Consider the following 20,740-nt stretch of genomic DNA (forward strand, 5'->3'; position numbering starts at 1 on the left):
CATTAAGGGGTAACAAGATCATTGTCAGCCAGAGATCCAGGAGATAATTACGGTATCTATAGGTTAGGGGGAAATCAAATTGGGTCTGGTTAGCTATCTGCAGATGCAAAGGCAGCAAGCGTAATTAGGAGGCAGAATATGCAAGGGCTGAGACAAGGAGCTCCACCAGGGACTGGATGGCATATCTGATTCCTAAAACGGGGACCAATTTTTTGGAATTTTGACTGCTTTTTTTTTTTTGCCTTACTCTCGACACTGCAGATGGCGAGAGGGAAATTAGTGTAAGAGACAAGATGGTTTGTTTGGAAATATCCCATCAAGACAGCATTTGCATCTTGGGCTTCCATGGCATGAATTGATTTGATGGGACCAGATTTTGCTGTTTTCCAACTAATCTTTCCTTGAAAGCAGGGGCTGTTCCATGTTTTGTCTTTGGGTCCCAAGCACCAGACAAGTTTGGAATTAACAAGTCCTTGCAGACCACAGGCTCATCCACGGAGCATCAGATGGGACCTCCCCAGGGATCACTTAGCTTGAAGCATCTTAAATGTGGGTTATGACTTCATAGGGTACCATATAACTGAATGTAGGGGTCACAGACTTGTGATTTTTTTTAAAATCAGGACTTAGTTTAGATGTCTTTCTACTTGAGGTTGCATAAAAATGTCTTGGGTGAAAAACGGTTACAAATGAAAAAAAGATTAGAAGCCCCAGTCTGATCCAATTCTTTTTAATAGATGAGCAAAGAGATTCCTTTCCAGACCAAGAGATTTTTAATAGGCAAAGGGACCGCCTAACTCAAACCCTGATTTATAGAGATCCCCCAAAGTTAAATGCTTTGCCCATATTGACACATCAATAATAGATTAAGATTGGAACCCTGTTCTTCCTAACTTGATGGCCAGTAGACATTCCATTACACCATATTGCCTTTCTGATGTATGAAAAGGAAAGGGTTTTTATGGTATGAATCCATTTGTTGAATGAACGGAACTTCCTTTTTAAAAAAGTAATAATCATGGAGATGAGGTGATTTCTTGTCCTAGTCCGTCAACACCTTTTTAAAACCAGTTATAGCAAAGAAGTCCCCAACTGCTTCAGTCAGCAGTACCCCTTCTTCTACCCCCGGATCCCCTTCTCCATCTCTTTTATTAACTCCCAGGCTGCAGACACCCCCATGAGACACCAGGTTGAAAGCTGCAGACCCTTTTCGGGGACATACAAACAGACCAAAACAGCATCTTCCAACCATCCACTCCATCAAGCCAACACAACATGGTACACCTTAGAGACAGACAGACAGACACTTTGTGGAAGAAGGGAGGAGGTGGGCACGGGAAGAGTTTGCAAAGACCCATGTTTGCCACCTAAGCGGAGAGACGCAGAAGTCAACATACAAATTCAGGATGGAGGTCCCAACTCATACGACAACCAGCCCATTTCACACTTTAAGACATAAAAGCAACAAATGGTCAAGGGACGTGGCCAAATACTTTTCTATTAAGAAGGACTGTAAATCGGAATGGGGGCTTCAGTGGGAAAGTCAACAACACAGACAGCATGAACGGGCGCTGAGCAGTTGGGTTCTTGAAGGGAGATTCACCTGCCCGGGTCCAAACCCCCCCCCCCTTCCTGTGCTGTATATTTAATGTCAGCCACTTAAACCCTCCCCCCCCCCAACTGAATGGAAACATGGCCTTTCGGGGGCTCTCCACTAAATAGCTCGCCCTTAATCAGCGCTAGCATGATTAGGTTCAGTGAGTCAACCTCCTCCTTCTCAGGTGTGGCTCTGAATATTTCTTCTCAACAGCCCAGTCTCGACAAAAGCACGGCTTCTTCCCCTAGAGTAAAGATGGCCGTTGTACACAAAAAATCAGCGGGGGGGCGTTTAGTTCACATTTTTTAATAACATGGCACACTTTACATTACACAAGAAGTCTCCGCTGATGAGAAACATGCTGAAGAACCTGCCGCTTCATTTTTTCTTTTTCACATAGGGTCTAGAAAGGACTTTATTACATACAGGATAAACAGCAAAAATGTTGGTATAGAACAATCTCTTTACAATACTGAAAACTACCACTACAGTTCCAGTGTACATATTCGTCGGGTTTTTTTTTTTTCCTGTTGCTGTTGTTCTTTAAAAAAAAAAAAAACACTGCACAACATCTGGAATTCACAAACCTGAAGCTCACAACTAAACCTTCAGTTTACTACTAAAATAGATCTCTCTGCTCATTAGAAACAACTGTCTGTACTTAAGACTTTTTTTCTCTTTTCTTTTTTTCCTTCTTTTTTTTTTTTTCTTTTTTTCCTTCTTTTTTTTGGGTTTTTTTGTTTGTTTGTTTTTTGTTTTTTTTTTTTTTTGCAAAAACAGGATAACAACTTCAGATAGCACTTTAATACGCTAGAAGACCAATGGAACTAATTTTATTTCATACATATATTTTACAGTCCAGTAGACAAGATATATTGTATTTTCTCTGATAGTAAAGTCATATTCTCTCCAAATATGTGGACAAGAAGCTTAATGTATTATAAAAAGTGTTATGAAGAGACAGAAGATGGATGCAAACCTTAAAACAAATATTTTCACCCAGCCTGTGTTGCCTTCTGCTGTCTGTATATACAACAAGGCTGACCTGTTAGGTTCTTCCCAGACTTTATTACCAACTGAAATACAATGAACCACAATGAGAAATTTGCATCTTCAATTCATTTTAACTATCAAACACAGTAAAAACATATCCATCATCTTAGAAAATGATTAGCTTTCTTTCAGGATTTGTTTGGGTGTTCTTAAATGCCTTATTTTAAAAAAATGCACTGAGGGGAAAATGATACACTCGGGGTGGGGGGGAGAAGGGGAATTAAAAAAAAAAAAAAAAAGCATGGTTCTCAACAAGAGGAGGTATGTTTGTAGAACTACAAGATCTTGGGACTTCTTCCTAATATTTGACTGACACACGAGGACGTTCGTCACCAGATTCTGGCATCTGAAAATCCCCTCCCCTCTGCCACCGCTGCCCCGTGTCCCAACGCGTGAGACGGTACTTTCTCGAACGCCCACAGACAATGACTTCAGGTGAACGGCTCCAGAGCCTGGGGTCTAACTTGCTAAGAAAGATGTTTCTCTGTTTAAAAAAAAATGAAACAAGGAAAACAAGTCATATCACATTAAGAGCTCGTTCAGGGAAAATATGACCTTAAGTATGTTGTAAATGGATTTGAAAAGGCTCCTTTGAGTTAGAAAGGCTTCTGTTAAAAGCCCTAACATTCATTGCATAGTTGAAGGGGTTTAGCTGTCTATAATATATGGGAACAGGGCGGAAGCCGACCGTGTTCATCAATATTAAGTTTGCAAATAGCACATTTTAAGAAGTATTAATGTATTATGTGACTTAATTTTATCTATTTACATTTGTACAAAGTAAAGCTTTTATCACACCCTTTTGCATATATGAACCGTTCGCCTACAAAGCTTCTTTTTTACATGAATATGTACACGGCCTTCCCTTCTGTTCTGAAATAGCTTTGTACGGTGGGTTCTGCTGACTTTTTCCAAAAGGTTCGGTTGTTTGCGCCCCCGCCCCCCCACCCCCCCAAAAAAATTCTGTCGTTATAGTCATCTCCAACTGTTTTCTTTTGGTTCAAATCAAAAAAGTTTTGTGTACGAGAAACAAAATAGAGGAGACACAAAAACATAGAACTTGGCTAAAGATCTGGAAAATTTCAACATAGAATATACAAAAACATTTCGAAATCTTTGCACTTCAGTCTATACATCTGTACAGGGGGACGGAGGGCGGGGGTCTCGCCGCCCCGCGCCCGTGCTGAGGAGGCAGGAGTTCCGTCGGCTCGCGGGCGGCTTCTCTCTGGCGCCAGGTCGGCGTCGCTCCTTACCGAGCTTCGATATCCTTAAGAGTGTGGGAAGGAGGGCGCTCCCTCATCTCTGCTGACAGAGGGGTAGTCCTCCGCGGGGAGACCGGGCGGCCCCCCAGCGTGGAAATGAGCGGGGGCGGGGCACTCAGCGCTGCCGTGGGAGGGGTCTTGTTAAGGAGTCCGTTCTGGTGTCCCGCGGTGGGGCTGATGCGGGGGTAGTGCATGCTGGGCAGGCCCGGGGTGATCAGGCCGGGGTGGGGGAGGTGGCCGTCCAGGGCGCTGGGGTGCACTGAGTGCAGGCGGGCGTGCTCGTAGTCCTCCCGGAGCATGTGCAACCGCTCCCGTTCATCCAGGTGGGCGCCCCTCTCGTGCTCCCGGCGGGGGTCCACGGACAGGGGGTGGTGGTGGTGGTGGTGGTGGTGGTTGTAGTCGTGGGGCTCCCTGTCCCGGAACGACCGGTCGGCCTCGTACAAGCGCGGCGTGGACAGGCGGTGGAGGGGGTCGTTCCTCAGCAGGAAGTCCCTGCCCAGGGGGTCGCGCCGGTGGATGTCCAGTTCTCGGTAGGGGTCCCTCAGCGGATCCCGGATCGGGTCCCAGTGGAAAGAAGGGTAGGGGAACCGCTCTCCTCCCGGGATGGGGCTGATACCCATGAACGGAGTCATCATTCGAGTCCGGTCCAGGCCGCCGATGTTGTTCATGGGGTGGATGCCGGTCACTCCCACGGTCATGGGCATGGAGGCCAAGGGTCCGGCGTGCACGCTGGACGTCGTGGAGACGGGCGGCGGCGGCTCGGAGGGCCGGTGCGCCGCGGGTCCCTCCGGAGGCACGTCGTGGTCTTCCTTGCGCTCCTCCTTCACCTTGACCTCGGAGCCGCCCTTCTTGGGGTTCTCCCTCTCGGCCTCTCGGCTCGAGGTGCTGTTGGGCCGGGCGCTCTCCACCGCGGGGGGCCGGGCGTACGGGGACGGGACCCTGGACATCTGCTTGGACTCGTCGGCCGCGGCTCTGCCGTCGTGCCCGTGGGGCTCCTTCTCGGGGAGGTGGCCGTCCTTCCCCGGGTGCTCCTCGGCGCTGGGGTCTTTCCGGGATTCGGAGTGTTCCCTCTCTCTCTCTTTGGGTTTGTCTTTCTCGCGAACCTCGGCGTTCAAATGACTCCTCATCTGCTCAGCGGAGCCGCGGGGGTGTCCCAGGGAGTTCACTGGGAGGACGGGTGCTGGTGAAGGATGGCTGGAGTGTCGCTTCTCAAGGCCCTCCCTGGGGGAGAGGAAACAGGGAGAGAGAGAAAAGGGGTCAGCCGCCTGCGGACCACCGGGAGCGGAGCTGCCGATGAAATGGAGGTGAGGGGCGGGGCGCGGCGCCACAAGGAAGAAGGCCCTCCTGAGACTCGGGGCCTAACGCAGTCCGCCGGGGCGACAGGAGGCCCCCAACTGGACGGGGAGCTGGAGGAGAGGGGGTGACTGGGGGAGCTGGTCACTCGTACAGAGGGAAGAGCGAGGGATGTCAACCGGGGACGGCCAGCTCCCAGGAGCAGCCGCTCCTCGCAAAGAGAAGCTCCTGAAAAGGAGGCGGCTTCTGCTTCCAACCTGGGGACCTAGCGTCTAGCTCAAACGGGCAGCACGGAGGAGCGCGGCCTTGGCATCAGGTCCTGGGTTCGAATCCCAAGCCTGGGTGGGTGAATCTGTAAAAGGAGGTTGGACTAAGGTCCTTCCTGTATTGGAAATTACATCGTACCAAGACTGGGCAAATATCACAGGTTTGGAAGAAGAGCCCACTGCAAACCCTGGATGAACCGGGAACATGGGTAATCTCGGTCAAGTAAGAGATAGAACGTTGTAAACTGTGGGTGAATTGGGAAGATTTGGGTAATCCTAGTCAAGTAGGAGAGATGGAACATTGTAAACTGTGGGTGAATTGGGGAGATTTGGGGTAATCCCAGGCAAGTAAGAGATAGAACGTTGTAAACTGTGGATGAATTGGGGAGATTTGGGGTAATCCCAGGCAAGTAAGAGATAGAACGTTGTAAACTGTGGGTGAATCAGGGAGATTTGGGGCAATCTCAATCAAGTAAGAAATAAAACATTGTAAATTGTGGATGAATTGGGGAGATTTGGGTAATCCTAGTCAAGTAGGAGAGATGGAACATTGTAAACTGTGGGTGAATCGGGGAGATCTGGGTAATCCCAGACAAGAGAAATAGAACGTTGTACACTGTGGATGAATCAGGGAGATTTTGGGTAATCCCACAGAAGTAAGAGAGAGAACATCATTCCAGTATCAAGAGACCGTTCTGTGCCAGGAAGATAAGAAAGACTAGAAGAGGAGACTAAAAAACGTACAAGGCGAATGGGGGGAGAGAATCTAAGCTTCCTGGGGGCAAGGCTGGCTCACTTTTGTCTCCAGGAGAAACCAGGTTAAGAACAGATGCCAACCTGGAGCACTCAGGATAGGAGAAAAGAAGATGAGCATTAGCTTGGAAATGCTAGAGAAGGTCATGGCCCAAGGCCAAGGTCACAGGCAGGGATGCTCGGAAGGGGCCTGCAACTCTAAAGACAAGAAAAAGCCCAAATGTTGTCATGAAGGCAAAGAGCCTCTACTCCAAAGGCTGGGCTTTGGAACTGGGGGACTCGGGTTTGAGATGTAGATCTGGCTGACTCTGAATGACTTCCCCTTTCTAGGCCTCAGCTTACTCATGAGCAAAATGGACTTAACCGCTCTTTACCTACATCCAAGGGCTGTCGTGAGGATGGGGAGACTAGGTAGGAAAGGCCCTTTGCAAGCACTGAATAGCAAGCTTAGCATGTAGCTGTTGTCATTATTATTATTATTGATAATAATAATGATGATGATGAGAGCTGACAAGGAAAAAGCAAACAGCATGGCGGAGTGAAGGAGCGCTGGGGTTCAAGTCTTGGTTCACAGGATTACAGAGTTAGAGCTGGAAGGGACCTTAAGGGCGATCTGGTCCAACCTCTTCACTTTCCCAATGAGCCGCCCAGGCCTGGGGCGTCCGGAGGACTATGCTCATGGCCACATCGCTAGGAAGTCACTGAGGGGGGGGGTCAAGACTCAACGTTTCCCAAGCCCAAACCCAGCGCCCTGGGCCCCATCCCAGGCTGCCTCCCTGGTTTTGTGCGTCCTTGCAGAGTTTGTGGCTCAGTTTCAGCCTCAGTTTCTCTATCTGTAAAATAAGCGGGGTGGACGAGATGGCCTAAGCTTCCTTCCAGCTCTAGGTATGATACAGAAGAGAGAAAGCAGAGATGCCTTAAACAAAAACAAAGCAGAGAGAGGGGCCCCCCGTTGGATGCGGGCTAACTGACTGCAGTCCGAGAAGACAGTCCCGCCTGCCTTCACGCTGCTACATCCTACTTCCTTCTTCATGGAGAAGGGTCGCCCACTCTGGATATGGCTATCTGGGTCAGCCATGCCTGAGATGGGGACGGAGCTGCAAGGGGAACAGGGGGCCTCTTAGGGGCCACCCAGGCAGCTAGAGCACTGAACACGGAGTCAGGAAGAGCGGAAAACCCAGACAGACAGCCTCGGACACCGAGCAGCTGCCACTGACTCAGTTTCCTCATCTGTAAAGTGGAAGTAATAGTAACAGTATCTATCTCACAGAGGGGTCATGAGAACCAAGTGAGACAACATAAACTGTCCTGCAATTCTTAAAAAGGACTCAATTTTCATTATTTGTGTGGTTATTACTATTTGTCCCCTCACTGGTCAGCTAACTGTCAGAACAGTTTATAAAGAGTCTTTTCCCATAGTGCTAAGTATACACTAAGTGCTTACTAAATGCTCATTAACTGTCATCAGTGCTATAGAAACACACATGTGCATGCGCGCACACACACACACACACACACACACACACACACACACACACACACACACACAGTCTTCATGGCCTTGACATAGCACATGAGTAAATTTATAGCTTATAAAAGCTACAAAAAATTTCTTTAAATGGCCATGTTTCAAAAAGTCAGGAGGACCCGAGTTCAAATTTGGCCTCAGACACTTAATATTTTCTAGCCTGTGTGACCCTGGCTAAGTCACTCAAGCCAGAGAGATAAATATACTAAAAACACACGGCTATAGACTAACCAGATCTGAGACTTTGGAAAATGATTCTACGGTATTTCCTGATAGGCGCAAATTTCCTGATATATCCTGATCTACATGGCCACTGCTTCATTATGTCGTTAAAAAATATTTATAGAGAAAATGCTCTGATATTGTCTAGGGTGTTTTGATACACCACCAGACCAAAATGGGGAGGGGGGGGAGAGCTATTTTTCATATTTTACTTTTCTAAAGTCAATTGAATCCATTTTTAATTATGTAAATCACATATCAATATCAATAAATCAATTATAACTTAAAATCATATCCTATTATATCAGTTATATTAATATAATCAATTTATATATATATATATATATATATATATATATATATATATATATATATATATATATATATATATATATATATATAAAATCAATTTTAATTTAGTTCTACGTCAATATAATCAATGAAACTAAAAAGCTCAAACTATTCTTTTAAGGTCTGTGAGGAGAGGGAGTTTTGCTTTTTTCCCTGGTATTCATAAGTAGCCAGGATTGCACCCGGCACACAGTAGGTGCTTATCCAACACTAATTGACTGACCAATCGTTATTAGTGCTACACACACACACACACACACACACACACACACACACACACACGCGCGCGCGCGCGCGGAAAAATCCTTCCATCCCTCATTTGTGAGCCCCAGAATTTGAGAAATATATAGACAAGGCAATGGAAATGCGGCTTTCAAAAAAACAGAGAGAGAGTGAGAGAGAACCTGAGGATGATCAAATGAATCGTGTGCAAGTTGAAAGAAAACATGGGTTGGTTCATGCTGTGTGCGGGCCCCCGGGCTCCAGGCCTGCCTCGCTCTACTACTAAGGGCAGCTAGTTTCGGGGAGGAGCATCTGCCTCGGGGGTCCTGACCGGAGGGCGCCTCTGATTCAGAAGCCCACTTCCGACAGCACAGCCGGTGCGCTGGGACCAGGTGGGACAAGGCGGGACAAGGCTGGGGCCGGCGGCCCTCTCCCGGCCCAAGCTGCCACGGCGAGGGCACCAGGCTGGGGAAGAGGGGGCGGGCTGGTGGAAGGGCCGGGGCTGCGGTGCACACTCTGTGGGCCAAAGAGAGAACTTCCCATTTTTGGACTCAACAAGCGCTGAGAATGGGTCGCTTTCCGTACCTTTCTTTGTCATCTTTACTAACGGATGAGTCTCGTTTATCTACATCTCTATCTCTGTCATGAGCTACTGCGGACGAGCTGCGCTCCAGCTCCCCCGGCTTCAGCCAGGGCGGAGGGGTCGGGAACGATGGAGGCGTTCGGTGGAGCCGGTTCCAGGGTTCGTGAGGGTTGCTAAAGGTCTGCACACTGGGGCCATCCTTGTGGCCGAACATTGAGTTGGGTGCTGAAATGGTGAAGTGGAGAACAAAGACCGTGTAAGAGATTGCAGAAACGGCGGCCAGGAAGGTACTTACCGTACAACTTTTAACAGCATTCAGAGTTAAAATGAATACATATTATTGGGAGCTGGAAAAGGAAAGGAGATTAATAGATTCATTAGAGACCTGGAGACACGGCTCAAAGCTTTCTTAAACCTCCCGGACGCAGGGAAGGAGATGGAAGAAGGGAAACCAAAGAGGGGGGATGGGAGGCGGGTGACGGCCACCTCTGTGGCTGCTGCTTATGCCAAAAATATGCGTGGGACTGGAGAGCAAGCGGGTGTAGCCACATGCAAACATTCGAGGCAGTGCATCCAGAGGCGCCCGGTTTCCTCAGAAATCCTCCAGTCACCTTCCATCCGCTCTTTAACCTATTTATGTATTGGGAGTCCCTGGCATTTAGCGTGGTGTCTGGTATACAGTAAGTGCTTAATAAATGCACGCTGACTTTTTTTTTAAATTTCATTTTTCAGTCACTTAGGAAGCTGCCAAGGAGGACAATTCCTTCTACCAGTAGAGACAAACACCTTCTCTGCAATATACAGACTATTAGGGTAACTTATGATTAGTTATTAAATGATTATTTATAGTTTTATTAGAAGGTATATATAAAAGAAAGTAGTATTTCTAAAAAGCACTTAGCACAGTAAGTGCTTAATAAATGCATGTTGATTGCTTGAGTCTTTTTAAAAAAAATTTATTTGGTCGACTCAGGATTTCAATCATTTAGGAAGCTGTCGGGGAAGACAATTCCTTCTGCCATCTCTGCAACTTATGGTCTAATTAGGGCAATTTATTATTAGTTATTATTTATAGTCTTGTTAGGAGAAGATATAAAAGGTAGTATTTGTAAGAAGCACTTAGCACAGTGTCTGACACATAGTAAATGTTTAATGAAATTCTTTTAGACTATTTAGGTCTACTTTTTAGTTTTCATTTTTGTCTTAGACCAATGATTTCAACTGGAAGCTGCCAGGTAAAGAACTTCTTTTTAACAGGGCAGACAAGAATCTTCTTTGCACCGTATGGCCTGATTAGTTATTTATAACGAATTCTTAATGGATTATTTATTATCTTTTTAGGTTACGTGTCAAAGGATATAATATTTGACATAAAAACCAGGTCACAGAATATGGAAATGACTATTTTCTTTCCATACTGGGCTGCTTAGAGTGAAGGTATCAAACTCATACCCATAAAACTCCCAGATCAAAGCTCAAACCAAATTAAAATGTAATTGGGAAATGTTTAACAAAATAAATACAATACGCCATAGATAATGTTAATTTGTGGTTTTCTAAGTCAATATTGCTATAGACAAGAATGAAATTTTTTTTTTTTTGAGTTTCATTACTATAGGCAAGGACAAAACTGGTTTTTGTGAGTTTGATACCCCAGGTCTAGAGCATTAATTGAGTTAGAAACTTACTCATGTCACACAACCAATGTTTCCTGATTGAGATTTTAACCCAGACTGTCCTGACTCTAGGCCCAGTTTTCTAAGAATTATGTCTAGTTACCTCTCTAGTCAGGCAAATACTCCTATCAATCCCAATCGGAATAACAGCTTTTCTTCTCTTTTATCCCTAATATCCTTTAATATTTGGGGGGTGGGCATGGGGTTGGATGACACCGCCTCTAAATCTCTGACCTATGAACTATCCATTGAACCTTGGCAACTCACTTAACCTCACTTCCCAAGACCCCATCTATAACATGGCGTGGTTAGACTCAATGGCCCTCCAGTGCAAAGTTATGCTAGTAAATGTTTAACAAACAGCTCTTGGGGAAGTGGGGGGATTTAGAGAAATGGGAATGACTCACTTTGAATCTCTTTACTAACACATTCTTTGCTACTTTCCTAAAACTGGATGATCAACAAAAGAATAAATCAAGTCCCAATTAATAGTAGTTGCCCATTTCTAAGGTGTAAATGCGCACAGGGAAAATTTAACAAGCTAGCAAATTAAGAATTAGCTCCAGTACATCCCTGCCCTAAACTCTATTCTCGTTCTAAAGCCGTGATCCTGTGATTTCTCTTGCTGCTACTCTCGCCACAATTATACGGCTCACTTAAGACCTATAGCCAATGTAGTCGTTCAGCTGTTGACTCTTTGTGATCCTATTTGGGTTTTTCTTGGCAAAAACCAAAACTGGACTGATTTGCCATTTCCTTCTCCAGCTCATTTTTCAGGCAAACAAGGGTCAAGTGAATTGCTAATGTCACACAGCCAGGGAGTGTCTGAGACAGAATTTGAACTCAGATCTTCCTGCCTTCCATCTAGCGCTCGGTCCACTCGGATGGCCAACAACTGGCCGACTCCAACAAGTAAATCTGGAAGCCCAGGAGGCCATGCTTGATGCTGACCTGAGGAAGACTCCTACAGCCTCTCTCTCCCTCTCTACGGAAGTTCATAACCACCTGACCAGGTGAGTCTGCTATCTCAGACTTGCATAAGGGTACAACAGCTACACCTGCAAATTGTGCTCAGAGACTCTTCCCGTTTCCCATTTTTATGCTTCTGATCTTTCTATTGGGGTGGGGGCGGTGATACAGAGAGAAATAATAGGCTCCCCAGTTTGGTTCACCAACGACTAAATAAACCCTGTGGGGACATCTAAGTGACAAACCATTCTAGAAGCACTTTCCTAGAATGTGAAATGGATTTCCCTTCTGGGTAATAGGTAATGCCCTCCTTTAGGATATGGGAACAACTGCGGAGTACAGCCGGCTTTCTGTACTCTAGAGTTCTGGTTTCTTCCTCCCGATATTTCTCCTTTTTATTCCTACTGCAACCAGAGGTGAATTTCAAGAGCCATTCTCGTGACTCGCTAATTAGCTGGAGTAAGTTTTGAGTGAGACAGGAAGAGGTGAAAAGATGTTGAAAACCTCCACTAAAATGAGGCTGAGGAATTTTAATCATCCCAGCTACTGCTATTCCTGTCTCTCGTTACCCGGGTGAAAAACAATGTACTCATTGTACTTGGGCACCCAAGAGCTTTTAGTCTTGTGTTACAGAATAATTACTGGTACTTGTTTCAGTCTTTGTTATCTCTATCTCCAGCTCCTAGTACGGTGCCAGGAACACAGTGGGCGATTAATAAATGCTGGCAGATTGACTGATCGATCTATGTCTCCAATGGTCTTTTTTTTCCCTTTCCTACAGTTACAGGTAGAAGCTACAGCAAGGTTAGGTCACAGTCTCCCAGAGGACTTCAGGCACCCAGCCCAATGGGGGAAGAACAGGAAGGGAAAGGGGGGCTGGAAGCAGATTCAGAAAGATGAAGGTACTCACTAACTGACGGGTTTCCAAGTCCCCCGAAGGCATTGCCACCCACTGCTGCAAGCCCAGAGAATGTGGTCGGCCTGTTGAAAGGCTCTGCAACAAATTTTAAAAAGAAGGATTACGGGGCTGTTCGGGGTGATGAATACTGATGGACATCCCGACGTCGTCAACCTGCTCTCCTCCGCCGCTCCTAAAAGGTTTTCTTTGTTATTCTAGCTCGGGTCTGAGGGCCTGTGCCACCTTCGCACTGTGGAGCTGCTTCTTACAGACTGGTTGGGGTGTCCCCTCCTGCTCAGCCCCTCCGTTAGAGAAGGCAGCCACTCCACCCCCTTGGCCAGTCTGTAGCATCCCAAACCCATCGGTAACCCAGCCCAACGTCACGTTTCTCTGCTAAAGAACTTTCTCGTCTGGGATCTTGGCTTCCATCTGTGTGTGAGATTCTCCCTCCCCTCGGGGCCCTGTCCAGGCTTGGGGTGCCTTCCCATACTCACCTCTACCTACGAGAAATTCTAGCTTTCCTCAAGGCTCAGGGTCCCTCCACGAGGGAGACCATGGCTGATAATACCCGTCAGGACTTGTACCTTCAACATGACTCTCAATCCTCTGCATTTATGAAACTAAACTAAAGTCCAATCCCAGGGTTACCTCTAGGACCAAACACGAACTCCTAGGCGGCCATTTCAAGCTCTTCACGTGGCGTCTCCCTCTATTTCCCGTCTCCTTACACTTTACTTCTTCGTTGCACTCTATGATCAAGCTAAAGTGGCCTAGCCCTTTCCCCCCAACCCCTAAGGGGGTACCTTTGGATCAGCTGTCCTTCACACTTGGACCGCTGCAATTGCCCTCCCTAACACCATTTAAGCTTGAAGCCTTCACCTTTTGTATAAGGCACCTTTCCTGGATGTCCCAGCTGTTCACACCTTCTTCCCCTTTCAGATTGCCTTTCATTATCTAGTCTCAAACATCTCGTATGCATCTAGTTCATTTGTGTGGTCCTTGAGGGAAGGGACTGCTTTTCTGCCCTGTTAACCCAGTGACTGGTACCTGGTAAACACTTCATAAATGCTTGTTGACTGATTACCAGAGTCCAATCCTGGAGGACGGGGAGTATAATATTCTGTTTTTATTACGTACCCCTGACCCAGAGTCCCTAATAAATAAGTGAGGAACAAAACTCAATCTAAAGGGAATTCTGAGAAATCAGGGATTAGAGACATGTTTTCAATTCCAAATAAAATCTTGACTCTGCAAAATGTTGTGCCCAGAATATAAAGAGAGAGTAATGTGTATGATGCCTAGAAATACAAGGAGGATCCATGTTAAAAGAACACGGCCCCCCGGCTGTGGCTACTGCCTTTGTCTGGTGGAAGCCATGAATGGACAAGAAAAAGAGGCAAAATATAAATTACTCAGTCTTTACTACAAAGAGATGAACCTGGAAATGAGTTTTCATGACTACATATGTATAATCTACGTCAAATTGCCTGCCTTTTTATAAGAGGGAGGAATTTGGAACTCAAACTTTTCAAAAATGAATGCTAAAATTGCTTATACATGTAATTGAGGAAACAATAAAATATTTTTAAAAGGAATAGATCAATCTACAAATGTGAGAGCTGCCTATACTGAGTGTTTTGTCTCCTAAAGTTCAGATCCCACAAACCCGGGGAGGTGGAAGGGGGGTAGAAGTTAGCAACTTCCACCTCTCACTGTCCACCTCGCACCAGACCAGGCACAAGGGTCCCCTTTGAAGGCTTTCCCTTTGAACTTGGGGATGTTTTGCCATTGCAAGCAACCAAAAAAGGGAATAAATCGGTACCGTTACTCCAGTCCTTATGCCCTGAGTTAGAGGATTATTTTGAAATTTAAAGCAAGATCCTTGACTTCTTTAAAAAGAAATCTGTGTGCAAAAGAAAGCTGTTTTCTTGGGCAACCGAGCCTGACAGACACACAGCCCTACCACTAGATTGTCTGGGAACCTCGTCAGCAACCCGCTGACCAAGTCCATTCAACCATGCGTGGGCCAGGAGGCTTTTTGTCCAATAGTCCACTTACCTAAGTGAGCAGCGGGGTTGAGGAAGTTGCTGTGATGGGGTGGGGGCCCAAAAGGGGTCCCGGCTGGATGTGCAGCACCTACCAAGCATAACACAAGGAAAATGAGAGTCACAAGGAGCACTGAACCAAAGCCAGACTCTGCTGGGTAGGTCTGTTCCTTGTTGATTCAGAGCTCACAGCTGAGAGCAGAGAGAAAAAAATGAATATAACTGAAGTCAGTTCGGGTCCCTGTAGGGAACAAATAATGTGAAAAAAGAAATCCCTGCTCCTGCTAAGACACGGAAAGAAAGGCATTTCTTTCCCCCTGAATGCCACGGACCTCTCTCCTTCCTTTCTCCAATGGGCTTGCCAAACACCAACAGAGCGGTGGGCGTATATAATTATCAGGATATGTCCTTGTTGCTAAGTAGTGTTCCTGTGGACTCGAAAAAGGACGGGGGGGACAGAAGCGACGAGACCACACAGGAGCCAAGATTCAGAGCAGGAGGCGACCGGGGGGCAGGCCTGGAGGGGCTTAAGGACTGTTTGGGAAAGGAAGGCAAAACAGTTCTGGAAATTTCAAGGAAAGATTCGGGTCATAAATACATCGTCTTAAGAAGAAGGTAGAATATAAAGCCTCAATGTAGGAGAGTGGTTTTTGCAGTCTTAAGAGCATTAGGCTAAGAATGAAGTTTAGTCTTGGCCCCGTGAGCTCGGGGCAGGCAAATCATTTATCTTTTTAGGTTCTGGTGTCTCAGCTTCAAAAGGAGGGGCCTGGAGGAGACGACAGCCGTAATTCTTTCTAAATTCAAATCTACTCGGTTCATTTGTAGATTCATTTCTTAGGGGTCATATTTATATTGTCTGGTATAACCCCTTGAATTTAGGTATCATAACAATAATATAGCTTAAACTAAATTAACATAAATATAAATAAAATGGAACAAAGATTTTTGGGATATCCTGTATAACAGCATAAAATGACACAATACATAACATAACATAGTAACATAATATGCCATATCAAATGCTCAAACTTCCTAAGCACTTGACTAAATTATTCATACTTTTTGTAATGGCCATAGTTTTTTTACAAAACGATCGCTCCCATCCTTTGTGATGACAGGAAAATCTGTGTTCAAAATCTACATCTGGTATGTTACAACTCAGGGGAAAAAATGCCAAAGCTCACAAGGTCAGTTCCCAGAGCCAAAGTTGCTGTTTAGCCATTTTTAAGATGTATCTGACTCTATGTGATGCCATTTGGGGTTTTCTTGGTTTGCTATTTCTTTCTGCAGCTCATTTTACAGAGGAGGAAACTGAGGCACACTGACTAACGCGACCTGCCCATAGTCACACAGCAAGTGAGTGTCTGAGGTCATGCTGGACTCCTGGCTCCAGGCCTGGTGCTCTGTCCACTGTGTTCCCCAGATACCCTAATAGGGACTAGTATCAATTAGGCCCAGGTAAGTCCCTGGTCTAGGACTCCTCATCAGTAACATGAGGACGGGTTGACCTCTGAGATAGTTTCCAGGTCAATCTCTGGGAACCTGTCGATGTTTGTTTTTGGTACCCACAGGGAGAAGGAAAAAAAGCACCAAAAGAGATGCTCTCCAAGGTCACCTTTTGGCCGAGAAAAAGCTTGAAGTCTCACGTTAGTCTCAAAACCCCTCGACCACAGACAAGTTTATTCAGCTCTGTTCCACACAATTCCCTCAGACTGTATGCTATGGTTGGCTGACTGGGCAGCTCTCACTCATTTTCCTGAGTTCCAGGCCAACCTCAGACACTCACTGCTGGGTGACTCTTGGGCTAGTTAACTAACCCTGTGTGCCTCAGTTTCCTCATCTGTAAAATGAACTGGAGAAAGAGATGTAAAATTAAAAAACAAATAAACAAACAAAAAAACCCAAATAGAGTCGGGAAGATTTGGACTGAAATGAACACTTATGGTTTGATGATAGACAAAGCTCAAGCATCAGAAATTGTCTGATAAAAATCCCTGCTCTAGACCATCTTCACCTAAAAAATAATCACCTTTTGGAAAAGAACTACAAAAGCAGATTTACAAAAAACAGAACAAGAAAAACCTGACATTTAGCTCAATTCCTTTCTTTCTATAAAATCGTGATTCTTTAGGGGAATGGAATTCTCCCCAAACACCTAATTCACCCAGGATGTCAGTGACCTCTTAGGTACCTTCCAATTGAGAGACTGGAAGAGCTACAGGTCGCGTGTAGAAACTCTCCTTGTATGATCCCCTCTCACTCCCTGGAGGTCTTGACACCAAAGGCATACTGATTATTCTCAGGTTCATTGGAAAAGGGTACAAGATGGACTAGGTCACTACTCTAGATTCTCAAAAGAGGACAGCATTTCTCATATTCTTAGGCATCAAGACCAAGTAGAGACGCAGACTCTCATGGCAAGTGGAAACACTCCCTGAGAACCTTTTGCAATTCTACATCTTTTGAAAGCTCTTTTATCACTGGAACCCCCGAGGAATCACTTCTGAGACTAGTGGACCTCTACTGGAAATGCTTTTTCTTATGTGCTGCTCATTAAAGTTAATTAATTAATTAATAAACTAAGTTGATGTAACACTAAAGAGGAAGAACTGGATTCAAATCCCTAATTTTCTTCATCTTAATATGAGGCGGAAGAGCAGATGCCACTTGAAGCTCCTCCCGGACCTTGATCTGTGATACATCACTATTATTAAACCATACTCCAACCATGATCTCACTTATTTACCCAGAGCTGCAAATGACCCTACAGGGGATGACTGATAGTTTACCTTCTTCATTTCACAGGTAACGGGCAGATAAATGCCCACCTAAGGTCACAGCTCAGAAAAAAAGCTGAGATTGAAACCTCCGAGTTCTGGATTTCAGTTCAAAGAACACATCTTTGAGCAGCAGCATCTGAAAATTGCTCACATTCTCTTTTAACAGCAATGAGACAAACTAGAAAGGTAACAGGTGATTTGGCCGATTGCAACACCCGCGGACCTCGTGTATAGAGGGATGGTGATCAGACATCTGGACCTTATTTGCAAGGGCCCTAATGGACTTACCAGCAGCAGAGAACAAAGTGGACGGTCGTGCCAGGTCATGGGGGTGGTGGATGGCTCCGAAGAGACTGGGACCTGGTGGGCGGCTCAGGAATTCAGGCTTCAATCCGAAGTCTAGTTTATGTGGGTCTGATTGCATCTGTTTCTGAAAAAATAAAAGGGAATTGGAATGAATATCCGAACCTTACAATAGTGAATTACATTCAGCTTTTGGTCAGTCAGCACCAATCACATCTGAGCTTCCCAAAGAGTGCCAGGTCACTTTTCTACTAAGGGCCTGAATAAGGAAATAAAATGTTTAATCTAATGATGGAAAATTAAAGAATGGTGGTAATCTCTACGCCAGTGGTCCTCAAACTTTTTAAATGGGGGCCAGTTCCCTGTCCCTCAGACTGTGGGAGGCCTGGACTATAGGAAAAACAAAAGCTCCCACTCTATCTCCGCCCCTCCTCCCATTTGCCATAACCCAGCGGGCATAAACGTCCTCAGCGGGCCGCATCTGGGCCGCGGGCCGTAGTTTGAGAAGCCCTGCTCTATGCCATGGGACACTTCTGATTATAGCCAAGACATGGCCCAAACATACGTATTTTTAACTTATTCAGGGCCAGCTACAGGTGGCTTTGCAGTTGGAAGTAAGACATTGTATAGCCATTTTCCAATACTAAGAAATTTCTAATTGTAAAAATAATAGTTAAATAGTCAAATATTAAATAACCTTAATTAATTATAATGATAATTAAATAATTTTGATCCTCCCAATAATTTTCTGAGGTGTGTGTTAGCCCCCTTTTAGAGAAGGGTTATTTGTTCAGGGTTATATTGCTAGCAAACGTCCAAGGTAGTAGAGTTAGAAATGAGGGGGCTTTAGAGGTCACCGGGTCCATTAACCTCGTTTAACTCAGGAGGATAGGCGATGTCAGCGATATTCCATGGCCAGTAAGTGCTAGAAATGATGTTCTGACTCAAATCTCCAGATTCCAAATCCAATCTTTTCCCCTCACATCATCGTGCCTTCGTTTTGTTTATTTTCCTTTCTCTGAAGTGCCCACTTTTACCATGTTTTCAAACGTAGAGTATTCAAAATGATATTTTAAATAGGGACTCTTAATGGAGGCCTAATTTGCTGTATAAATGAATAGTTTAGACTTTTACAAGAGCGTGATCTATTACGATAAGACCAATACATATTACACTTATGAAAAATCCTCCTGTGTGCCTACGAGCCAGTTTCCCAAAGCTCCCCATCATGTAGAAAAAGCAAAGCGGGGTCAATAGTTTAAAAAAAAAAAAAGAATTCAACAATTTCATGTTAAAGGGCCAGAACTGGACAAAAGCTAGCATGATCTCCACTGAAAAGCCCCCAAAATCACATAGAGAGGCCTCCTACTATAATTAGGAAGAATCAAAACCCCAAGCTAAGCTTTTAATTCACTAGTGATCAGGGGGGAGGGGGGGAAAGAGAGATTATCTCTTGATCACCCCTCCCAATCTGCCTGGCAAATAAACCCTTTCAATATTACATGGTACAGAGCACAGCTCTATTAACTACAACTCAGGTCCATGAAGCAAACTGGGACCTAGGGATTAGACGCGGAGCTTACCAAAAAGAAGATGAACATAGCTATCTCCTTTTGGAAATGTCTTTCTACTTGAATTGCAGCAGATAAAAGTTGTCAGTCAGCTTTACTCTAAGGAAGAAGGAGCTAGACCAGGCCTATCTAGAATGCTCTGATTTTCTTACTAAAACTAAAAGGATTCCTTGAACCTTACGGGAGCTTATAGAGTCCAAGGGAAGTACCACTAGAGAGCACGTTTACGTGCATTTTGGAAAACCAAGGAGCAGGACAAATGAGTGGCAATGAGCTATAAGCTTAAGAGTGAAAAGTCAAAGGGATTTCAAATGTAGAACGCATAAATGAATACTCAAACCGTGGAAACATCACGGGACCTAAGGGGCCGAGTCCCCAGAAAATTGTCATTTTAAGACCTTTCCAAGAGAGAGCTCGCCCTCCAAGGAAGCAGCACATTCATGCTCTGACAGCTTGGAAAGTTCTGACGTACAGATCCAAAGTCAGCTTCCCTACAACGTCCATCCTTTAGTCCAACTTCTGACCACTGGAGCTATGCTGACTTAGTCTGATCCTTCTTACACAACAGTCCTTCCAACTTTAGATAGAGATGCTCCAGTCCTATCTTCTTCAGACTAAACAAACTGGCTCCTTGAAGAGAACCAAAGATTTAGAGCTGAAAGAGATTGGGACCCTCTAATTCTAGTGCCCTGCCCCTTAGGCCATCGCTGCCTCCTTCAAATGTTTATGAGTTCAAGTCTCTCTCTCTATCCATTGCTCTTTCCTCTTCTCTTTCCCCTCCTCTGTTTCTTCATCTTTCCCCCTCATCTACTCTCTCTCCCTCTCTCTCTGTCTCTCCTTCTCCTCCTTTGTCCCTATCTCTCTCTCTGTCTCTCTCTCTGTCTCTCTCTCTCTTCTCTCTGTCTCTGTCTCTGTCTCTCTCTCTGTCTCTTCGTCAAGTAAGCCCCTTCTCCCCCAATCACATTAGTCTCATTACTTGAATGATTCATAATGAATCCAATCTCTTCCTTATCATTTCGAATGACTTCCTCGATGCCATCTCTATTTTCAAAAACTGTTCATTCACCCTTTGCATTCTGTCACCATCTGCTTTTCTTTGTGATCTCAAACACAGATTATAAAAAGGGAGCCTCTTTGTCATCCTTAACAATTTCTACAAGCCCAGGCTCATCCTGCGGTCTCAAGATTTCCTGAAAACTATCCTGTTCTACGTTTTTGTTATTTAAAAAAATTCCCCCTCGGCGTTGTTTTCATTTCCCACGTAAGGTTTTTTAAAGGCTAAGCTCAGTGAAGGCTCTAAGCAGAGGGGCTGGTAAAAGGGTAACACTTGGCTCCCTGAGGAGAAAAGTTTAATATTCATTATTAATA

General features: G+C 45.2%; 1 protein-coding gene across 6 annotated transcripts in view; it reads right to left on the reverse strand.

The window, feature by feature from the left end:
- Positions 1 to 1,887: 1,887 nt before the first annotated feature.
- Positions 1,888 to 20,740, reverse strand: part of AUTS2 (activator of transcription and developmental regulator AUTS2) — a 1,090,636-nt gene continuing 1,071,783 nt past the window's right edge. For all 6 annotated transcript variants that reach the window (XM_074263989.1, XM_074263992.1, XM_074263990.1 and 3 more), the window contains 5 exons: positions 17,787 to 17,928; positions 14,732 to 14,809; positions 12,686 to 12,769; positions 9,133 to 9,355; positions 1,888 to 5,133 (listed from right to left, as the gene is read on the reverse strand). In XM_074263989.1, the coding sequence (XP_074120090.1) occupies positions 3,900 to 5,133; positions 9,133 to 9,355; positions 12,686 to 12,769; positions 14,732 to 14,809; positions 17,787 to 17,928 (1,761 nt within the window). In that variant the 3' untranslated portion in view covers positions 1,888 to 3,899. The remainder of the gene's footprint in view (positions 5,134 to 9,132; positions 9,356 to 12,685; positions 12,770 to 14,731; positions 14,810 to 17,786; positions 17,929 to 20,740) is intronic.

The sequence above is a fragment of the Sminthopsis crassicaudata genome, chromosome 4 (genome assembly GCF_048593235.1).
Source record: "Sminthopsis crassicaudata isolate SCR6 chromosome 4, ASM4859323v1, whole genome shotgun sequence".
Lineage (NCBI taxonomy): Eukaryota > Metazoa > Chordata > Mammalia > Dasyuromorphia > Dasyuridae > Sminthopsis > Sminthopsis crassicaudata.